Source organism: Monosiga brevicollis, genomic scaffold (assembly GCF_000002865.3).
Source record: "Monosiga brevicollis MX1 MONBRscaffold_6 genomic scaffold, whole genome shotgun sequence".
Taxonomy (NCBI): domain Eukaryota; class Choanoflagellata; order Craspedida; family Salpingoecidae; genus Monosiga; species Monosiga brevicollis.
In genome coordinates this window covers 106,565-126,795 of record NW_001865043.1, presented here as the reverse complement: position 1 = coordinate 126,795, position 20,231 = coordinate 106,565, and the positions used below count along the sequence as shown (strand labels likewise).

Genomic DNA, 20,231 nt, shown 5'->3' with positions numbered 1-20,231 from the left:
AAGCTTTCGGGTGGCAGAGGAGAAGGTGCAGGCTGTATGGAGCGGCGTTTGGCCGTCCTATATAATATCAATGTTCGGTAACATGAGGGACGAGTTCATCGCGGGAGGAAGAACAAGATGGGATGCAGGGAGCACCGACGAAGAGCAGACGCAAAATGGGAAAAGAAGAGGGGTAGCGAGAAAGAAGAATAGGAGCAAGAGGCAGAACGGACGCGCACGAGGGGCAGGGTGGAGAGGAGAGAGACGGCGCAAAGGAGACGAGCAGCGGAAGCAGGAGCAGCAGACAGAGGGGAGGGAGGAGGAGGGAGGTCCTGTACTGACATCGTCCTTGACTTCAGTATTAGCACCGTGCTTCAACAGCATCTCCACCATCTCGACATGATCGCTACTGCAGGCAGCGTGCAGTGGTGTATGGCTACGCTGTGGGATGATCCATCGGTATGACATCATCATGTGGTACAGGTGTGTACCATCATAGGGGAATAAGGGGGGACGAGGAAAGTACTGCACTGACGTCGTCCTTGGCTTCAGTACTAGCACCGTGCTTCAACAGCATCTCCGCCATCTCGACATGACCGCTACTGCTACTGCACACCCAGTGCAGGGGTGTCGTGCCATCCTGTGGGACGATGCATCGGTATGGCGTACAGGTACAACAACATATCATCATGTGGTACAGGTGTGTGCCATCATAGGGGAAAGGGGGAACAGGAAGGTACTGTACTGACGTCGTCCTTGGCATCAGTAGCAACACCGTGCTGCAACAGCATCTCCGCCACCTCGACATGACCGCTACTGCAGGCCTTATGCAGTGGTGTATCGCCAAACTGGAGTTGATGCATCAGCATGACGGACAGGTACAACAGGAATAACATGATATTGTGGTTGTATACCATCATAGGGGCGGGGCGGAGGGCGGTAAAGGGTGGCACTGCCCTGACCTGGTCCTTGGCATCAGTAACAACACCGTGCTGCAACAGCATCTTCACCACTGCGAGACGACCGGTACTGCAGGCCTTGTGCAGTGGTGTATGGCCAAACTGTGGGATGATGCATCACAGGTGCAACAGGAACAACATGATATTATGGTTGTATACCATCATGAGCGGGGCAAAGGGAGGTACTGTACTAACCTGGTCCTTGACATCAGTAACAACACTGTTTTTCAACAGCATCTTCACCACCTCGACATGACCCTTAATGCAGGCCTTGTGCAGTGGTGTATCGCCAACCTGTGGGATGATGCATCAGCATGACGGACAGGTGCAACAGGAACAACATGATATTATGGTTGTCTACCATCATGGGCGGAGCAAAAAGAGGTACTGTACTGACCTGGTCCTTGGCTTCAGTATCGGCACCGTGCTGCAACAGCATCTCTACCCCCCTAACATGGCCGTTATTGCAGGCTTTGTGCAGTGGTGTCCAGCCACGCTGTGGGATGATGCATCAGCATGATGTACAACGTCATTGTGGTTGCGTGAAATCATAGGGGGTAAAGGGGACTGTACTGACGTTGTTCTGGGCTTCAGAATCAACAGCGTGCCTCAACAGCATCTCCATCACCTCAACATGAGCGTTATCGCAGGCATAGTGTAGTGGTGTATGGCCATCCTGTGGGATGATGCATCGGCATGACGTACAGGTACAGCATCACCATCATGTACACAACATTCAGTGCCGTATTCAAAGTGTTGCCGATAAATATCACACAACAGCATATCAAACAGCTGACGTACCCCATCATCTTTGTGTTTGGCAGCATCTTGGATACGTTGGTGGTCCCAACTGGTTAACAGCTGCAGCGCCTCTTGTGGATCTGATGACCAGCACGCATCTAACAGCTGCTCTCCATCATCACTCATGGTAACGGTATCTCTCTCTATCACCATCCGCTTCTCCACCACCAATCTCATGAGCCCCTCCAAGTACAACTCGTCTGACACCCACAATGTCGGACTTGCGTCAAAAACGGCAGCCGGTCAGGAACCCCTGCTTTTTCCCCCTGATGCGCCAAAGGACAGGCAGACAGCGCTGGCGATAAGTTCCAAAGTGAGGTGTACTTCTTCTTTGCCTAGCGCACGTTGTTGACCGATCGGTGGCACTCACACCCACTGGAAAAAAAAAATGGCAGCGGTGCTCTCTCAACCAAAGCACAAGGCCTTACCGAAAGGAAGTTGTCGGTATCAACAAAAAGCAAGCAGGATCAAGACCCCGCACGCAGGAGCCCACCGCCTCCAGCAGCCAGACGCTGATGCCGACACCACGTCGTCCCGGTGCCAACTCACATGAGATGCAGAATGAGTCTCTGTCTCTGTCTCTCTGTCCCTCTGTGTCTGTCTCTCTGTCTCTCTGTGTCTGTCTCTCTGTCTCTGTGTCTGTCTCTCTGTCTCTCTGTCTCTCTGTCTCTCTGTCTCTCTGTCTCTCTGTCTGTCTCTCTGTGTGTCTCTCTGTCTCTCTCTCTGTCTCTGTCACTGTCACTGTCTGTCACTGTCTGTCTGTGTCTGTCTTTGACTGTCTCTGTGTCTCTGTCTCTCTCTGTCTCTCTCTGTCTCTCTGTGTCTCTCTGTGTCTTTGTGTCTCTCTGTGTCTCTCTGTGTCTCTCTCTGTGTCTCTCTCTGTCTGTCTCTATCTCCATCTCTCATTTACGTGTGCTGACAATGTATGCGATAATGTGATCAACAGTACACTATGCAAATACAGATGCTAAGAATAGCCGGGGGCGGTGAGGCGCGTCGCCTATAATGGCAGCGCGCTTGAGCGTGTGCTCCGCTGGCTGTGTGTGTGCGAGGGGGAGTCGTTGCATTTTACTACTCCAACGTGCACACGGTTACTCTTCTTGGCTGTCAATGATCTCACGGCATACCAACTAGCCCTGCTTCATCCTTGGCCACACGGCCGCACTTGACGTGGTGACGTTGTCAGATTGTTCGTGGCGTGTGTTCGATTGCACACGCACACACACACACACAGAGCTTCAATTTCTTGTGATCAGTGGTACGTCTGTCGTTCTGCGCGCTCTCGGCTTTACTTCCTCCTGGTCGCTCTCTGTCTCCGTCTCTGTCTCTGGCCGCTCTGTCTCTGTCTCTGTCTGTCTCTGGCCGCTCTGTCTCTGTCTCTGTCTCCTGTCTCTGTCGCTGTCGCTGTCGCTGTCTCTGTCGCTGTCTCTGTCGCTGTCGCTGTCTTTGTCTCTGTCGCTGTGTCTGGGCGTCTTCTTGCGCCGGCTACATGATCACCAACGTTGCACTTTTGCTTGCTCACTGACCTGCCGCGCGTCCCATCCAATTGCATTTGTGCTCTTTGGTATTTGCAGGATATCATTGTACTGGCTCCATTTTAAAAAAAAACTTGCGCCACTTGACACAGACGCCACGCCATGGCTGCCATCATGGAGGTTGAGCCCGTGGGCACGAGCTCGACCGATCCCTCAATCGAGCACGAGTTGAAGGATGCCACCGTCTCAGCTGTCACCGTTTTCAATGATCGTGCCGAGGTCACGCGCGAGCTGGGCCTGGATGACCTTGAGGAAGGCTTGCAAAAAATCACTCTCAAGGGGCTGAGCAAGCGCCTCATGAATCCAGATTCCATCCGTGTCAAGGCCTTTGGCCCCTGCACCCTGCTCGATGTCCTCGTGGCCCGCATCACCCCCGACGTGGATGAGGATGCCATGAAGACGCTCAACAATGAGCTACAGGACATCCAGGAGCGCATGCGCGCCCTTGAAGATGAGGTAGGCGTGTTTATTCAACCACCCCACTCCACTCTGCACCACTAGTCTCATCGAGTGCGTTCTGCACTCACGCCTCACCGCTGTGGTCATGAATGTATGGCATGCTTGGACAGAACAAATTGCAAGAGGCGGCGCTGGAGGCCCTGCAGGCGTACACCAATTACGCAGTCCAGCCAATTGGTGCCCACTCGGGTTTCGAGGCGCCCAAGCCCGCCGAGGCCAACGGCATCATCGCCACCTTCCTCGAACGCAGCATGGAGGCCCAAGCCCGCCAGCGGGCCATCAATCGCCAACTCAGCACCGAACGCGAGGCACAGCAGGCCGTCCTTAAGAAGCAACGCGAGCTGCGCTCCCAGGCTCGCCCCCGCTCAGACCTGGTCATCTCCCTCGACGTGGCCAAGGCCAGCTCAGTCCGCCTCGAGGTAACGCGTCTTGCTGGTGCTGTCGCCACCCACACTCCAGCCCTGCACATTCACCCGCGGTCGTCTGCCGCTGATGGCTCCTGTTTGCCCTTAGATTACCTATCTGGTGGCTGGTGCCAGCTGGACCCCAGCCTACGACCTGCGTATGAATCTCCAAGACTTGTCTATGGAGGTATGTCTTTTCCAAACCCCGCCCGGAGCTCCCCATTACAAGAAAAAAGGTGGTTATGGGTTTGGGTTCCCCAGTTTCTGTCTGTTGCTCACCCTCTCTCCACTATTGCTCCCAACGAACGTGCAGCTCCGCTACTACGGTCAGGTGCAACAGGACACGGGCGAGGACTGGAAGGACGTGGCCTTGACCTTGTCCACCGCCCGCCCCGCCGTGGGCGGCCAACCTCCCAATCTGAACCCCATGCTTGTTGAGTTTGAGGTTGCTCGCCCGCTTCGAGTACGCAAGGCCAAGATGGCAGCACGGTCCCGCGGCGCTGTCAACAGCTTTGGCGGTGCGCCCTCGGCAGCGTCCATGGCCATGCCCATGATGGCTATGGAGCGAGCTGCCATGCACGACGAGATGGAGGAGGATGACGATGCCGATGCATGCCTGGAGGAGGCCCCCGTGGCCAGCGCCAGCACGTCCTCAACAGGTCTGAGCACCAACTTTAAGATTGAGCAGCCCTGCACGGTCGAGTCGGACAACAACCGCCACAAGGTGACGCTGACCATCCTCAACCTGGGCGTGCGCACCCGCTACCTCTGCGTACCTGCCAAGTCGACCGACGTTTACATGCAGGCACAGGTCACCAACACCTCGGACACAATGCTCCTGCCCAGCAGCGACTGCAACGTCTTCTGCGATGGCAGCCTCATCACCACCACGCGCCTCAAGCTGGTCATGCCGGGTGAGACCTTCACGACCTACCTTGGCACAGACGCAGGCATCAAGCTGGACTACCGCCCTCCCAACGAGAGTCGCAGCCAGCAATCCTCCTTTTTCCAAGGCAAGACTAACACGGCTCAGTATGTCCACCGCTGCCTCATCACCAACACCCTGGGCAAGGCCGCCACCGTTGTGGTGCTGCAAGCGCTGCCCAAGCCCTCCGACAGCGCCATTCGAGTCAAGGTCACCGAGCCGGACATGGCCGCCCTGCACGGTACCGACAAGGGCCAAGTTGCCAAGCGTGCCCCTGCCGACGACGAGTTTGGCGGTGGCTTTGAGGACGTGGCACGCGGGGACGATGTCGAGCTCAACTCTCTCACCAACAACCTAATCTGGACCCGCCGCCTCGAGCCCAAGGCGCAGGGAGAGGTTCGTTTGGAGTACGCCGTTGAGTATCCCGTCGATCGCCCCATTCACTTCCGAGAGGTCTAAGTCGTGTTGCCGTATGCGTTGAGGGTGTTGTGTGTTGAGGGTGTTGTGCAGCCTCTACCCACTCGTGCGTTGTTTGAGCGCGTTTGTTCCAATCTTCAAAACGGCGGTCCGTCATGGCCAATCTCAATTGAATGAAAATGTCCCATGATCAAATCTGAGTCGAGGTATATCGGTTCTGTAGTTTACAAATCTCCCGTTTTCCAGCACATACATGTCATAATCGGATTATATAAAAAAAAAAAAAAAGCTTTCACAGTCCCATACGAGCACACACGCGAGCTCCCTGGGTTAGTTGGGTGCCGCTGTGGCGGCGGTTGGGGCCCGAACGGCCGCGACCAAGGCCCGTACGAGGTCCGCACTGCAGCTTTTCCTTTGATAATCGGGTATCACCTCAGAATTGGCAGACATACTCACGGCAGTAGTGCGGCAGGTCATGGGCGATTCCAGCCACGCGCGGGCCGATCCATGAAGCTGCCGGGCCCCTGTCTGATGCACCAGATCAGCTGCGTTCTCAGCCGACACGCCACCGGCCGGCACGACCTGCGCAGCGGCGCCCACCGCTTGCTGCATGGCTGCTAGTGTCTGGGCCCCTGCTTGGGCCGTTGCTGCACCACCACTGGACAGAATGCGTCGACAGGAGCTGCGCTGGACGAGCGCCAACGCCACAGCCACGGGATCCCGGCTCATGTCAATGGCGCGATGGAAGGTCACGTGAGCTCCCGTACAAGCGCTTTCAAAGGCCTGCCATCGCACCCAGTCCACCTCGCCCTCCGGGGTGAGGCAGCCAAATACTGCGCCGGCCACACCCAGCGAGCGCAAAGCTGCGAGATCCATCAGCATCACGTCCATTTCCTCGTCCGAGTAGCAAAAGTCTCCCCCTCGCGACCGGATCATGACGTGCACCTAAAACGCCATCGAAAAGACCAGGGTCATGTGCCCCGACTACCGAGTTTTTGATTGAAGCACTGGCATCTAGGAGCACATCCAGTTGGCGCTCACCGGCAAGCTGACTGCACGCATGACTGCCGCACACAAGCCCAGGCTGGGGGTCAGCCCACCCTCGGAAAGCGCGCTGCACAACTCCAGGCGATGGGCGCCTGCCACACAGCAAGAACAAGAACGACAACGACCAAGAAGACAAAAAGTGGGCGAGTGATCAGTCAAAGGCGATCAAATTCAAAGCGATCCACACTGATTCCTTGCTGGGACCCGAACCACTTGAATCAGGCACCGCACATGGCGCTGGGCGAAACAAAACTGTGACCGTTTGGACGTTGTACAGCTTACATACCTCCAGCCTGGGCAGCTTGGGCAGCTGCCACCGAGTCGACGCACACTTCGATTGTCGTTGCGCCATCGAGGGCTGGTCGGGCATCGAGCGGGAGGCTGGGGCTGGTGGCGATCATGCGAGGCTGGGGCTGGAAAATGGCGAGGGACTTGGGCCGGCTGATAATGTGTGCATGGCTCATTTCGGGAACTGTTCGCAGCCCGGGCGGATTGACAAAGTAGAGCACGTCAAACAGCGCGGGGTCGCGATAGCGCGGCACCCACTCGGTGAGAGCGTCCATGGTCAGCTCTGCACCCTGCACCCAAAGAACATGGTGCTGGATGCCCTCGACAAAGTAGTAGGGAAAGTCGTTTGGCTCAAAGAGAAGGCGAAACTCGGGATTGGTGGGTCGCACGGCTCGCAGTCGCCCGTCGGGTGCCTCCTGCACAGCATACCCGTTCTTGCGCACCATGACCATGTCACCCACCGATTCAAACTTGGCTTTGATGTCGCGCATAAAGGCGCGGTATGCCTCGAGTGAGACGCGGCTGCGGCGAAACTGAACAAACGCCTGTCTGTCAATGATCAATCGCGCATCCTCCCACCTCAACGGACGGAGCAGTGAGGCATCGGAGAGAACCTGCAGGTGCTCAAACGGAGGCGGCTGCTCCACCAGCCGCAACCCAGGATCATCCGGCCACTGCTGCTGCATCGTCGTGTGTGAATGTGAGAGAGAGAGCTTGAGAGAGTTTGAGAGAGAGAGTTTGAGAGTTTGAGAGAAAGAGTTTGAGAGTTTGAGAGTTTGAGAGAGAGAGAGCTTGAGAGAGAGAGAGAGAGAGAGAGAGAGAGAGAGAGAGAGCTTGAGAGAGAGAGAGAGAGAGAGAGAGAGAGAGAGAGATTTAGAGAGACAGACAGAGAGAGAAATGGTTCGAGAGAGAGAGGGAGCGCGCCCAAATTGCGGACCCATTTTCTCATCATCACGGTCATTCTTCATTTTTGTGATTTCGGTCGCACCGGAGGGTTTGGTTTCACGTTTGCTGTCGGGTATTTTGCGTGACAGTGGGTAGGTGTGAGGGTGGGATTCAGGTCGTTGTGGGCTTGGGAAGTCCTGTGTTGGCGGAGCGATAACAGGTCAGGTGTGCTCGAGCCGGGTGGTTCGTGTGCTCGAACAGCGCGCAGCACAAGCGCCGCGGGATGCGTGGTGCATCGGCAGGTGGTGCAACGACTTAGAGGGTGTCTTGGTGCTGACCATGGCACCCCTTGAGGCCAGCCCGGGATACCGGGCCTGGTTCGGGCAGCTCCGCCTTTTGCTTTGGCGCCAAGCCTTGATGCGCTCCCGGGCTTGGCGTAGTACGCTCACTGAGGTTCTGCTGCCGACCATCATCTTCGTCATTCTCGTCCTTGTCCGTCATCAAGTCCCCCCTTCTCCTCAAAGCGCCAGTGGGTCTTGACGCTTTTGACCCCTCTTCCATCCTTTTGCTTCTATCCTTCACGTTACTCTGCGGCTGCTCATCACCTGCCTTTTTTTTTGTGCGCTTTGTTAGCCTCTTTGAGCCCCCAGGCCTTGCCATCAGCTGGTGTGCCCTTGATGATGCAGTCGATCCTTTGCGATGGGCTTCATGATGTCGTCAATGACACGGGCCCATCCATTCTGGGGCCGGCACTCATCGACGAGGCTGCCTACCTCTTTCACGGCACCAGCACCTTTGATCAGCACCAGGCTGCCCTGGCCGAGCTTCTTATTTTATGGGGACGCAATGGCACGCTGGCCGCCATCCCTGACCCCACCTGTCGACAACAGCTGCAACGCTCCCACGGCGTCCTCTTTCCTTGGGCCCAGGGCTTTGAGAACCAAACTCGATTGCGCAGCGCCATTGGCTGTGCATGTCAGCTCCTGAGTGCTCCCCACGTTGGCGATCGAGCCTTTGCCTTTTACAACCACAGCCTGTTGGACGTGCTCACCTTTGGCCTTGGCACCGCACTCAACCATGATCTTCACCACCATAACCAGAGCTCACTGAGCTTGAACAGCACCAAGATTCTGAACAACATGACCCGGGCCTTTGTTCAGCTCATGAACCTGCCGCGAGCCAAAAACCTAATGGCTCTCACTCAATACGATGAAACAGTGGACCTAGTGGATCTGATCCAGTATGCCGCATGCCCTATCCTACCAGCCAACGCCCTGGACAATGAGCTCGATGAAGCTCACGACGGCAGCAACAGTGCATCCGTGAGTCGGTGCAGCGTCCACCCTTGCGAAGATGCCCCTTTGCAGACCTGTTGCCCCATCCACAGCATTAACACATCACCTCTCCTCTTCTTGTCCATCTCGTAGTCGGGCCTGATTGTTCTCCAGTCGCTGTTTGGGGGCGGCAAACTGGCCTATACGCCCGACACCCCAGAGGTTTGGAACACACACGCCCGGCACCCCTCCCGACCAGCACCAAACCCAATACAGATTGCCACAATCGTGACCCGTCGTTCTTTCTTTCTCTCTCGCATAGACGCGCGCTATCATGGCCCAAGTCAATCGCACCTTTGACGCTGTTCTCACAGCCGTGCAAGCCGGGCAGTGCCTCTTCGACATTTCCACGGGTGGCAATGCGTCAGAAATTCACCACAGTTTGTCTCCTGCAACTCAAGCCAAACCATGAGCGTAGCCTCTCGTCCTGCTTATGCTAGCTGCCGCTTCCTTCTGCAGGTGGAGATCCGGGCTTTTTGATTGAGCGCTGGTTTCGCATCGACGGCATCGAGGTAAAAGCTCTTGAATCTACCGACAACACAGCCAGGACCCACTTGCATGCCTTTGGTGGCTTCTAATGATATTCTCTTCACCCACCTTGGCGTGTACCGACCCGTCCCGGCCCGACTGACACAGATTGACGCCTTGACCTCGGACCCAAGATATCCCAACAACCCAAACGCTCGCTACGTGGTCAACTCAGAGTATCTGGCCTCCCCCGTCAACATTGGCAACCACTATGCCCAAGTCCTCAGGTCTGATTGTTCACCGCTTCGTTTCGCACGGTGGTGGTGGTGGACAAGGCCCAGAGGGAGCCAGTTTACTCAGTGCTTCACGTCATTTGGCGCGTGCCAACAGCTTTTCCTTCGTTCCCCCTGCCGATGGGGACTACACTTTCTTCATTGCCAGCGATGATGCCTCGGAGCTGCACCTGTCTAGCGACAACTCTCGCGCAAATACGGTTTGCTTCGTGCTTTCCACCGATATTATCAACGCGATCTCTGTGCGCCCCTCTTGCCGTCATGTTGAGTCTGCCTACTCACACTTCATGTTCTCTGTCCCTGTATGTGTGCATACATGTGCTTGTGCTTGCGTGTGCGGTGTAGCGCAAAATTGCGTCACTGCATTCGGCTGTCTCGCGCAGCTTTTTTCACGTATATCCTGAGCAGAGGTCCGCCCCACAAACGCTACGTGGGGGGCAAGCCTACTACATGGCCATCCTCCACAAGGAAGGGGATGCGGCCGATCACGTCGAGATGGCCGTGCAAGTTCCTCAAGACATTGATTGTCCACTGCCCATCTGCAATCAGTCCACGGAGCAACTGTATGTGATCATCAGCAAGACAGGCTCTGCTTGTGCTGCAAATAAACGTTTGGCCTGCTTTTTGACTTTTTTTTTTTTTTCTTTGTTCTGCTTTTGTTCATCTTGGCCCGCGCCCCGTTAGATTTCCGGTTCCAACGGAAGGTGTCATCTTTCTACCGACACCATTGTTTGCCTCAAATACATCGGCACGCCTGGAACCAGACCCAGGGTTGCTTAGCTTCTTTAGTAATGCGACTCAATTTGTAGCGTATCCCGACGAGGCGGCCATGGTGGCACAAATTGCCCAACGCTCTTCAACCCTCGATACCATTGGCGGTATCGTCTTCAATACTAGTGATCCGCAGCACGTAGCCTACACCATCCGAATGAACTCACTCTACACGCCCAAAACTACGCGTCTTCATGAAGCCGTGACGACCGACTATGGCGCCTATACCTGGTTCCTCTACGTATACTCGGGCTTTGTCTATCTTCAGGTGCCATCTCCGTCCCGTATGCGTTGTTGTCGTTTGAACCGGGCCTTATCATTGCGCCCAAGCTCAATGGGAACATGCAACTTTGTAGGACATGTTGGATCGCGCTGTTTTAGATTTAAGTCTGGTGCGAAATCATTTTGGGGGCGAGCCTTCATTTTTGTACAGGCTCTTACCTTAGAATAAACAGGGGGTTCACACGCTCACTCCTGCCCCGATGGTCATGATGCGTCATCTTGTGCATTCGGTAGGGATACTCAACGCTTGGCTCCTTGCCGATGTTGACACAAAGATTCCCCATTCCTGCCTTTGAGTCGGATCCATTCGCGTCAGGTCTCGGACCCACCCTGCCGCTCTTCATGACGCTTGCGTGGCTGTACACAGTCAGTTTGACGATCAAGTCTGTGGTCTGGGAGAAGGAGCAAAATCTTGACGTCATTATGCATCTGCGTGGCCTGAGCGGCTCGGCATATTGGTGCAGCTGGCTGGTCACGGCCTTGCTCACCAGCCTCCCAAGCGTGGGCATCTTGACGCTCTTGCTCAAGCTGGGGAACATTCTGCGGTTGGTGTGATTGGCCAAATCCGCTCGGCACACTCAATCGTGCATGCCTCAGACAGATGCCTCCCTCACTGGCACGGACATTTTAAACTCTGCGGCTCATCACAATGCGCTTGGTCGGGCCGTCGGCAGGTTTACAGACGGCCTTGTGCTCTTCTTGTTCCTGGAAACCTTTGTGCTTTCCTCGCTCCTCTTTGCCATGTTGATTAGTGTATTCTTTCGGCAAGCCAAGATTGCTTCCGCGGTGGGCGGCATCCTCTACTTTTGCTTGTACATCCCGTTTGTGATAGTTGCTCTCAGCCTGGACACGTTGCCCGTGAGTTCCAAGTATGGCGCATCGACTCTCTCCACGACTGCCTTTGGCATTGGCGTGTATTACATGGCCCATTTTGAACAACTCGAAACGGGCGTACAGGTCAGGCTTCCACTGTGCTGCCTCGCCTCCCTGAGTCGGACCCTCCCGATCTGCGCTTCCTTACATCTCCTTGTGCTTCGTAGTGGTCAAGTCTTCATCATGGCATCGGTACCTGCGATCAATTCAGTGTGGCTGCTGCCTGGGGCATGTTGTGCCTGGATTGTCTATTGTATGCAGCCTTGAGCTGGTACTTTTTCCAGATTCTCGATCGCTCCAACGGGCCCCCGCGCCCATGGCATTTTCCGGTGACCCTGCCTTGGCGCCTTTGCCACGCTTACTGGATAGCCACTCCTACTTTGTCCGGCTATGCTCGACTTCAAAGCCCAGGTGCAGCAGCAGATGCGGTTGGCAGTCCCGACGATGATGTACCAATGCTTGACCCTTCAGTCAATGCCGATGAACATGCAGTTGTTGCGGATGACGCAGCAGAGGCCTTCAGCTTGAACCTTAGTGACGTGAGAAAGGCAAGTCGATCTGCGGCTTATCTTCCCTGCGCCTTTCTGTGTTTGATGATGGATATTGGGTGCAGCCCTCACATCACGTTTGGCGTTCGTGTGCGCAATAGGAATACGTCTTGCATAGTTTGTGGCGCAAGCAGACCAAGGTTGCTCTCTGTAACTTTGGATTGCAGACCAGACGAGGCACCTGTGTGGCGCTGTTGGGGCCTAACGGTACGGCATGCTGTTATTTTGGGATCATCACTGCCAGATAGAACACAATTTTGGTTGTGGCCTGGTTTTTTTTTTTTTTTTTTTTTTTTTTTTTTGACTATGAGGTTACTCTTTCTATCTCCTGAGCAAAGGTCCTGCTGTGCTGAGAAAAGGACCACGGCCCTTGCCATTTGCGAGTTGTTGTCTTTGTCACCTGCAGCCAGATCGTTGCCATTGCAATTTCTGACAACAAGCGCTCACCACGCTCGCTTCCATCGGGCACACATATGCTACAGGAGCGGGCAAATCGACAGCCACCAAGATCATTGCAGGCATCATCGAGGCGGATGCTGGCACGGTCCGGGTGCACGGGTGGCGGTTCGTATTGTAGCCTATCGGCTTCGACTTGCGTGTACAGCACAACGCCTTTCAACTCTCATTGCAGAGACCGGCGTTGTGGGGTTAGGCTTCCAGCGGAAACACCGGCGGCACGACGCTGCTTGGGCATCTGCTTACAGCAAAATACCCTCTTTGAGCAACTGACCGTTCGTGAGCACATTGACTTTTTTGGACGATTGATGCGACTGACAGGCAGTCACGGCGACGAGATTGATGTGGAGACCTTGACAAACCTTCTAGCTCTCGACCCAATGCTGGATACGCGGGCCGTTCATTTGAGTGGCGGCAACAAGCGCAAGCTTGCCGTGCTCCTTGCCTTTCTGGGAAGAGACGTGATCCTCCTCGACGAACCCACTGCTGGTGCGTTTTGTGCTTGACTAGCAGTTCTGGTATCGCTTGTTGAAAGCCAATCCCCACCTCTGAAAGAATCGCAGCGTGAATGAGCCTAATGAATGATGTGCTTGGATGGGTGGGCTTTGTGCGCATGTCAACTTTCGTGATGGAGATAGGCATGGATCCGGCTACACGCCGCCGCACCTGGGATGCGATCCTTGCACGCAAAGCGCACAGCACCATCATACTCTGCACCCATCACTTGGTATGCCCTGGAGGCGCCCACTGGGAGCTGCAGCTGCGGCCACACCCCACACCACCCCCTTTTTCAAACCTTCTTATCGTCGAAAGGCCATGCACTTGACTCCGGTCGTGAAAGTTCTCACTCGTCTGGACACCGTGCTTTCTTAGGATGAGGCCCAAGTCTTGAGTGATGACATTGTGATTATGCACCAAGGTCGTGTGCTAGAGCGTGGGACATTTGGCCAGTTACGCCACCGGTTCGGACTGGACACTGAGCTTGAGTGGGCTCGCTCAGGGCTATCAGACTCCCAACTCGAGCTGCTGCGTGGAATATGCCAACCGCTCGCTTTGAAGCTTCGTGTTGGTGAACAAAACGTTCAAATCCGCCCAGGCGCGAACATAGCCAATGCACGCCTAATGCTCAGCCACGTTCTTGTTGACTTGACCAAACGAGCCGAAGCCGGTGGCCCACATTTGGCTGCTTCGGCCACTGTCAAGGCATGTACCTTGGACCACGTCTTCTCACACATTATTCTCACTCAACGGCTGGAAGAGGCAGTTGGTGAAGCCTCGCCGGAAGCGTTTCAGGTTGAGACGACGGCATGTGTTAGTGGTTGGCGTCTTCTCATCTGTCAGCTGCGCGCCTGTTTTTCGAAGCGCCTTCACTACACCAAGCGAGACTTGCGCGCGTTCCTGTCCATGACCGTGCTGCCAGTGCTCTTCATGTGTCTGGCAATGATTGTCGCCAATGGTAAGCACCGATGCATCTGCTGCAATCTGCTTTTTGTTTTTTTGGGAGGGGCGGGAGGGCACATCTCATTTCTGCTGATTTTCATCACCATGTGTTTTGGGTACGTGCCAGCGCTTCCGCCGGCCCAGCAGCAGCCTGCGTTAGAGCTGTCGCCCAACATGTTTCAAAACGAGTGCCCGGATGCACATGTTGAATTGCCTTGGTGGACCAACCCGTCCATGCCTGAACGTGCTGGTCTGGTATCGGCTGCAGTGGAGGCGTCGGCTGGCTTGGCCGAGGCCAGCCTGTTGCTTCCCGACAGTACCAATGTGACTGAATGGCTTCTTAAGCATTTCCTGCTCAACGATGGCACTGTGCATGGGGCAGTAACTGGGGACTGGCAGCGTTTTGGCAACCTTGCCATTAGGCACGTAGGCTCTGAAGCCTACCTGGGCCCTGGGGCTGCTCCTTATCCCGCCGATGCAGCCACTTTTGCGCGAGCTTGGTTTGATATGCGGGACATGCACAGCCTCCCAGCATATCTGCATGTCGCTAATCAAGGACTGCTGCAAGTCTTGGGCAATGTATCAACGACAGCCTACAACCATCCGCTAGACGCTACCGTGGACACGAAGCTGCAGGAGTATATCACATCAGGCACGGATATCACTGTGGCCATTTTCATCCTGTTTGGCCTATCGTTTCTACCTGCCAGCGTCTTTGTCTTTATCGTCAAGGAGCGTGTGGATCGGGTGAGGCCGGCGCACATGTTGAAATTGGAAGAGGGGACTTGAGAGGGGCACGCTATTTCGGACCAGGCGCAATCCTGGCGCGTTTCAGATAATTCGTCAGGGGTTTGAAGCAGGGTCAAAAGCTTCACCAAACTGCTAGCCTCTGCACAAACGACCTGTGGTGCTCATCTGCTTGCGGTTATCCATTTTGCTTATTGTAGGCTCGACACTTGCAGCTGGCATCGGGGCTCTCACCGGGTGTGCTCTGGTTTGGTCATTATTTGTTTGATCTGAGCACCTACTTTATAGCGTGCTTGCTTTGCATTGTTGTCTTTGAGGCGTTTGGACTGCCTGCGTACACGGGGCATAACGCCTTACCAATGGCGTTGTTGATCGTGAGCTATGGCTTTGCGGTTATTCCGCTCATGTACATGCTCACTGGGCTGTACTCGGTTCCGGCCACGGCCTACGTGAGCGCGATGGTACTAAATGTCGCGATCGGACTCACGGCGACGTTGGCCACCTTTATACTCGACTGGTTTCCTACCCTCGTGGCCCTCGCCCATGTGAACGAGCTGTTGAAAAATATGCTGGCCGTCTTCCCACAATTTTGCCTCGGCCGTGCCATCCTCAATGTCGCGCGTCATGAGTACGAGTATCAGTATAGTGTTGTATCGGCTGCTCTCGTCGGTGACGCAGCGCCGGCATTTCAAAGTGCCTTCCAATGGCATGTCATTGGCAAGTATCTCCTGGCCATTTGGGTGCATGCACTGATTTGGCCTGGGCTGCTCATGGTCACCGTCCATTGGCGCGAGGTGGGGCGTTGTCTCGCTGCAGTTGCAAAGCGCGGAACCAGAGGGTGGTCAAGTCGCAGTAGCCCAAGGCGCGAGTTGGCGCTGCCGAGAGAACGTGCCAATCCTGGCGCAAGTTTGGGGCCATTGGCGGAGGACCAGGATGAGGAGATGCTGCCCTTTGATGGATCTGCAACGAGCGGCATCGTTGTGACCGACCTCCACGTGAGCTATGCACTGCCCCGAACATGGCGGTTTTGGCGTGCGCGATCGCGTCGCGAGGCAGTCAAAGACGTCAGCTTGCATGTTATGCCTGGTACATGCTACGGGTTGCTGGGCGTCAATGGTGCCGGCAAGACGTCGACCTTTCGCTGCCTTGTGGGTGAGCGTGATGTGGGTCGTGGGGTGATTCACATTGGCGGTTTCGACATGCACGACGCGCGAGGCCGGGCCCTGCAGCACCTGGGCTACTGTCCGCAAGTGGACGCACTCTTGGATCGACTCACCGTCCGTGAGAGCTTGCAGCTATTTGCCTCGATTCGGGGGCTGGCAAACCCCCAAGCGGCGATGACGATTGGAGCGCTCGTTGGTTTTCTGCAGTTGACAGACTTTGTGGACTTGGAGACTCGCCATTTGAGTGGTGGTAATCGGCGGCGTTTGTCGTTTGGCTTGGCCATTCTGGGGCCCCAGAGCGTTGTGTGTTTGGACGAGCCAAGCGCAGCGATTGATATCCTGGGGCGCCGCTTCCTCTGGTCGTGCATTGCGGCAATGAAGGCGATGAACAAGGCTGTGTTGATGACAAGTCACAGCATGGACGAGTGCGAACTGTGTTGTGACTATTTCGGCATCATGGCTGGTGGCCGGTTGGTGCAGCATGGTACACTAGAAGAGTTGCGGGCACGTTTTGGAGACTACTTTTCTCTTGAAGTGAATGCCCCAGGAAAAACCGGGGTGCAAATTCGTGAGGCCATTGAAGCTGCTTTTGGCTCGGCTCAAGTCTTGAGTGAGCATGGCAGCTACGTGCAGGTACGACTACCTGCAGCACAGTGTCATCCGCTGCATGTAGCACTCCAACGAGCTGGTAACCTGGAGCAGGAGCTTGAGGCCAATCTGATGGATCTGCGCCAGGCCACCCTGCACGACGTTTTTCTGAATATCGTGCAGCAAGCTGCAGAGACCGTAGAAGTGGCCAAGGGATCGCTCAACGAGGCCATGTGATCTGTCCAGCTTCAACTGGTCTTAAATCCCTTTTCATATGTGCAGGTTATTGTGTGCCCTTCCCCCCTTCTATTCCTCTCGCAATATCTTTTTCTCGAGAGGTTGTCAAAATGCCATGCTGGTCATGGCTTGCCTGAGGCTCAGACTTTGCACAGTCATTTTAGTACGTGTATTATTCTTTAACTGTGGCGATTGAGGTGCGGCACGCTGCGGGTTTGTCGACGCAAAATAGAAAGCCAATCACAGAAGAACAACGGTGGAGATCGATTGCGGTCAAAAGCACAGAATGGTGCGGTATCCGTCAACTGAGGGGTTTGGGCAAAATCCGATCAGTCATCACACATCGGCGGTTATGAGCAAGAAAAAGAGGGCTGAGCGGGTGAAGAAAAGCGGGCAAAACTTTGATTGGAGGAGATGCAAGGAAGGAATTGGTAAATTGTCCCCGTTGACAAGCCGGCGCGGCCTATTGACGGGCAGCCAGAAGGAAAGAGCCCACAACTCTCATGGGTGCTGCGCTGGCAGCTAAACCGGCGGCGAAATGCTGTCAATCTAAAAGAGTGTCTTGCCTTCCTCAGCAAGAAGATGATGAAGAGGGTCGGAGGGTACGTTTTGCTCGAACTTGGTTGGATCGCCAGAGGACATGGTCGGTCGAGAGCAAAGCGGTTATGAAGACTTGGTCGGTTTCACGACGTTGCCCTGTGCGTCGCGTACAAGGGGTTTGCCGCTGAGGCGAGAGTTTGGGATCGTACCACGGTACGTGCCAAACAGCCGATCGGGGATCTGCGTAAAGAGGCCGTAGTTGAAGTTGCGCTCGCCGTAGTAATGGTGGACATTGTGGTCATGGGGGTCGTAGACTAGGAAGCCAACCTTGACTGCGTCGTGGTTGTGAATCCAGATGCTCCAAAAGTGCTGGAAGAGATCAAGGAAGAGGAAGAGGCGGGCACTGATGGGGAGAACGAGGGCTGGCACGAAGACCGAGGCAAAGCCAGTCAGGAGGATCTCGGCGGCGTCGGCGGCAGATGCGGCATATGTGGTGGTGGGGCGGCAGCTGTGGTGGAGAGAGTGGCTTAGTTTGTACATGAAAGGGGTATGCCAGAGGGAGTGCATGGTGTAAAAGGTCAGATCGGAGACGAGAATGAAGCCCAGGGACATGAGGGCCGTTTCGCCCCAGGTGATGTCGGTGTAGTCGAAGCGCAGGCGCCCGAACTTTTGTTCGAAGAGGTTTTTCATGATGACACCAATGATGGGGGCTGCTATGAGCATGCCGATCATGGACAGGCGGGCTTGACGCCAGAGTTCTTTGCGATTATCGCGAAAATCGCGCCATTCCCAGCTGAAGACGCTCACAAGGGATCCAAAACTGACGAAAAAGGTTGTGGAGAAGAAAAGGCTCATACCCACGTAGGCCCAAACGCTGTAAGAGCCTGAGCTGGGCTTGACGCCAACGCCCATCATGGCACTCACAAAGGGATCCTTTTCCATGATGGTGCCTGCCCGTGCGGTTTGATCGAAGCAGTGAGCCGTGACGGTGAGCAAGGGTGGTGTGAGCTGCATGAAAGCCAGAGGGCCAACGAGGGAGGGGGGGGCTGTAAAAGGAAGATGGCATGACGGGGGGCAGGCAAGAGCGCACCCTGAAGAAACTGGGCATGAAGCCATTGGGTCGCCATCAGAGTGGGCTCGGAGGTGTTTGTGGGGAAGAGGAACTCGGCTGGGAGGTCCAAGTCCTTGCTTGCGTCAGCGCCGGGAAGAATCGTGGCATTGGCGGTGGCGCCGTCTGTGGCGGTGGCCGCAACAGCGGCGCTGAGGGCCACCAAAGCGAGCAGCGCTGTGGCTGGAGCCATGGCTAGTGATCTGGTGATGAGATACGCAGGATAAGACAAGGTGAGGCATAGTCGGGAGGCTGAGTCGCAACTGGGCAATGTAAAACTGTTTGCGTCGCGGGTCAAGGGGCGGGACTGGCTTCAAGCCGCGATCGGAGATGGCCAACTAGCCAGCCCTTGCGCCACCCTTGATGGCAGTCAAGACCAATTGACAGAGACGGCAGAGCCAAGCAGGGCGTGCCTCATCCCGTGCGAGGCGCTTGGTGTCTTGACGCTTTTGACTCACCCAAAGATCCGGCGGCGGTGGGCACAAAGACGAAAGAGAGCCTGGAAGAAGAGCGGGCAGTTGTTCCAAAGACACGGTTGAGCGCCAGCAGCACAGCCTCACGTTCCGTCCGATAAGACGACAACAAGGACGAGAAGGACGAGAAGGACGACAAGGACGAGAAGCAGCAAGGAGCAGGCGGGGGCGACTGTACCACATGGACAACTGAGAGAGACGCGAGCGCACAGAGAGAGAGAGAGAGACAGAGACAGAGACAGAGACAGAGACAGAGACAGAGACAGAGACAGAGACAGAGACAGAGACAGAGACAGAGACAGAGACAGAGACAGAGACAGAGACAGAGACAGAGACAGAGACAGAGACAGAGACAGAGACAGAGACAGAGACAGAGACAGAGACAGAGACAGAGACAGAGACAGAGACAGAGACAGAGACAGAGACAGAGACAGAGACAGAGACAGAGACAGAGACAGAGACAGAGACAGAGACAGAGACAGAGAGGCAAACGGTTTTTGAATTTTCATTGTGTGCCCGTGCCATCGCTCACATTGATTGGGATGATGCAACTTGATGGCTGTGATTGATTGATTTAGATTCGGGTAGTGGCTCTACCCTGGCGGGGTACAGGATTGCCAAAACCCATCACCAGGCCCTGGAAGGTACCCTTCCCCTCCCTCCCCGATCCCGACAGGGCACTGCCCATACTACCCGACCCCCGACAGGGTGTGTGTACTGCCATAGGAGTAGCGCATCAACAGCACACACACACATCGATCTTGCTTGCTTACCCAGGCGCGTGCCACACATCAGCATATAAATGTGTAACGACTGCCACACTTTTTCAAAAGTAAATGGCTTAAAGTGTGATAAATATTTTACTTTGATGGTCTAGAACGGTTTGCTCCAAAAAGGACAAACGATGCTTTGTCAGCAAAATTGGCTGTATTGTCAGATAAAAATGGACCCGCGGAGATGCGTCGTGCCCTGCCCTGCCCGTCCCCCGGCTATGTGTCATTTCTGCGTATCCTTCCCCTACGTTCTTGTCGGTTACGGATGGAAACACCTTTTCTGTGAAAGAGTGGTGGAGAGAACCACGGTCATAACCGGGCCCGCAGAAGAAGGAAGATGGGCTGGCAACTGTTAAAAGGCGCATGCCAATTCCTCGAGGTACGCGCCAGGCGCTTAAAAACACAGAAGCAACTAGGGGGGGGGGGGGGGGGGGGGGG

At 55.3% G+C, this 20,231-nt stretch overlaps 5 protein-coding genes across 5 annotated transcripts; 3 read left to right on the top strand and 2 right to left on the bottom strand.

Moving 5' to 3' along the window:
* The first annotated feature begins 3,312 nt into the window (after positions 1-3,312).
* MONBRDRAFT_36474 (uncharacterized protein) lies at positions 3,313-5,664 on the top strand. The gene is made up of 3 exons (XM_001744571.1): positions 3,313-3,730; positions 3,844-4,152; positions 4,247-5,664. The coding sequence occupies exons 1-3, from the start codon at positions 3,377-3,379 to the stop codon at positions 5,519-5,521; spliced, it is 1,938 nt and encodes a 645-aa protein (XP_001744623.1). The 5' UTR covers positions 3,313-3,376; the 3' UTR covers positions 5,522-5,664.
* Positions 5,665-6,184: 520 nt separating this feature from the next.
* MONBRDRAFT_3296 (uncharacterized protein) lies at positions 6,185-6,864 on the bottom strand (the record flags this gene model as incomplete). Its single annotated transcript, XM_001744390.1, has 3 exons — positions 6,185-6,424; positions 6,521-6,618; positions 6,813-6,864. Coding segments are annotated over 3 exons (390 nt in total), but the record flags the coding sequence as incomplete, so codon positions are not given.
* Positions 6,865-11,108: 4,244 nt separating this feature from the next.
* On the top strand, positions 11,109-11,998 carry MONBRDRAFT_15907 (uncharacterized protein; the record flags this gene model as incomplete). The annotated part of the gene is made up of 3 exons (XM_001744570.1): positions 11,109-11,392; positions 11,522-11,804; positions 11,888-11,998. Coding segments are annotated over 3 exons (678 nt in total), but the record flags the coding sequence as incomplete, so codon positions are not given.
* Positions 11,999-14,398: 2,400 nt separating this feature from the next.
* On the top strand, positions 14,399-16,899 carry MONBRDRAFT_15980 (uncharacterized protein; the record flags this gene model as incomplete). The annotated part of the gene is made up of 3 exons (XM_001744569.1): positions 14,399-14,911; positions 15,112-15,749; positions 15,819-16,899. 3 exons carry the CDS (start codon positions 14,399-14,401, stop codon positions 16,897-16,899), a joined length of 2,232 nt encoding a protein of 743 aa, XP_001744621.1.
* Positions 16,900-17,562: 663 nt separating this feature from the next.
* On the bottom strand, positions 17,563-19,529 carry MONBRDRAFT_24115 (uncharacterized protein; the record flags this gene model as incomplete). Its single annotated transcript, XM_001744389.1, has 3 exons — positions 17,563-18,485; positions 18,530-18,673; positions 19,199-19,529. 3 exons carry the CDS (start codon positions 19,527-19,529, stop codon positions 17,563-17,565), a joined length of 1,398 nt encoding a protein of 465 aa, XP_001744441.1.
* Between the last annotated feature and the right edge of the window lie 702 nt (positions 19,530-20,231).

Excerpts from the sequence above, each read along its gene's own strand:
- MONBRDRAFT_36474 (XM_001744571.1), top strand. The coding sequence starts at position 3,377 with ATGGCTGCCATCATGGAGGTTGAGCCCGTGGGCACGAGCTCGACCGAT. Across the intron at positions 3,731-3,843 it reads TGCGCGCCCTTGAAGATGAG|AACAAATTGCAAGAGGCGGC; the intron begins GTAGGCGTGTTT and ends ATGCTTGGACAG. Across the intron at positions 4,153-4,246 it reads CCAGCTCAGTCCGCCTCGAG|ATTACCTATCTGGTGGCTGG; the intron begins GTAACGCGTCTT and ends GTTTGCCCTTAG.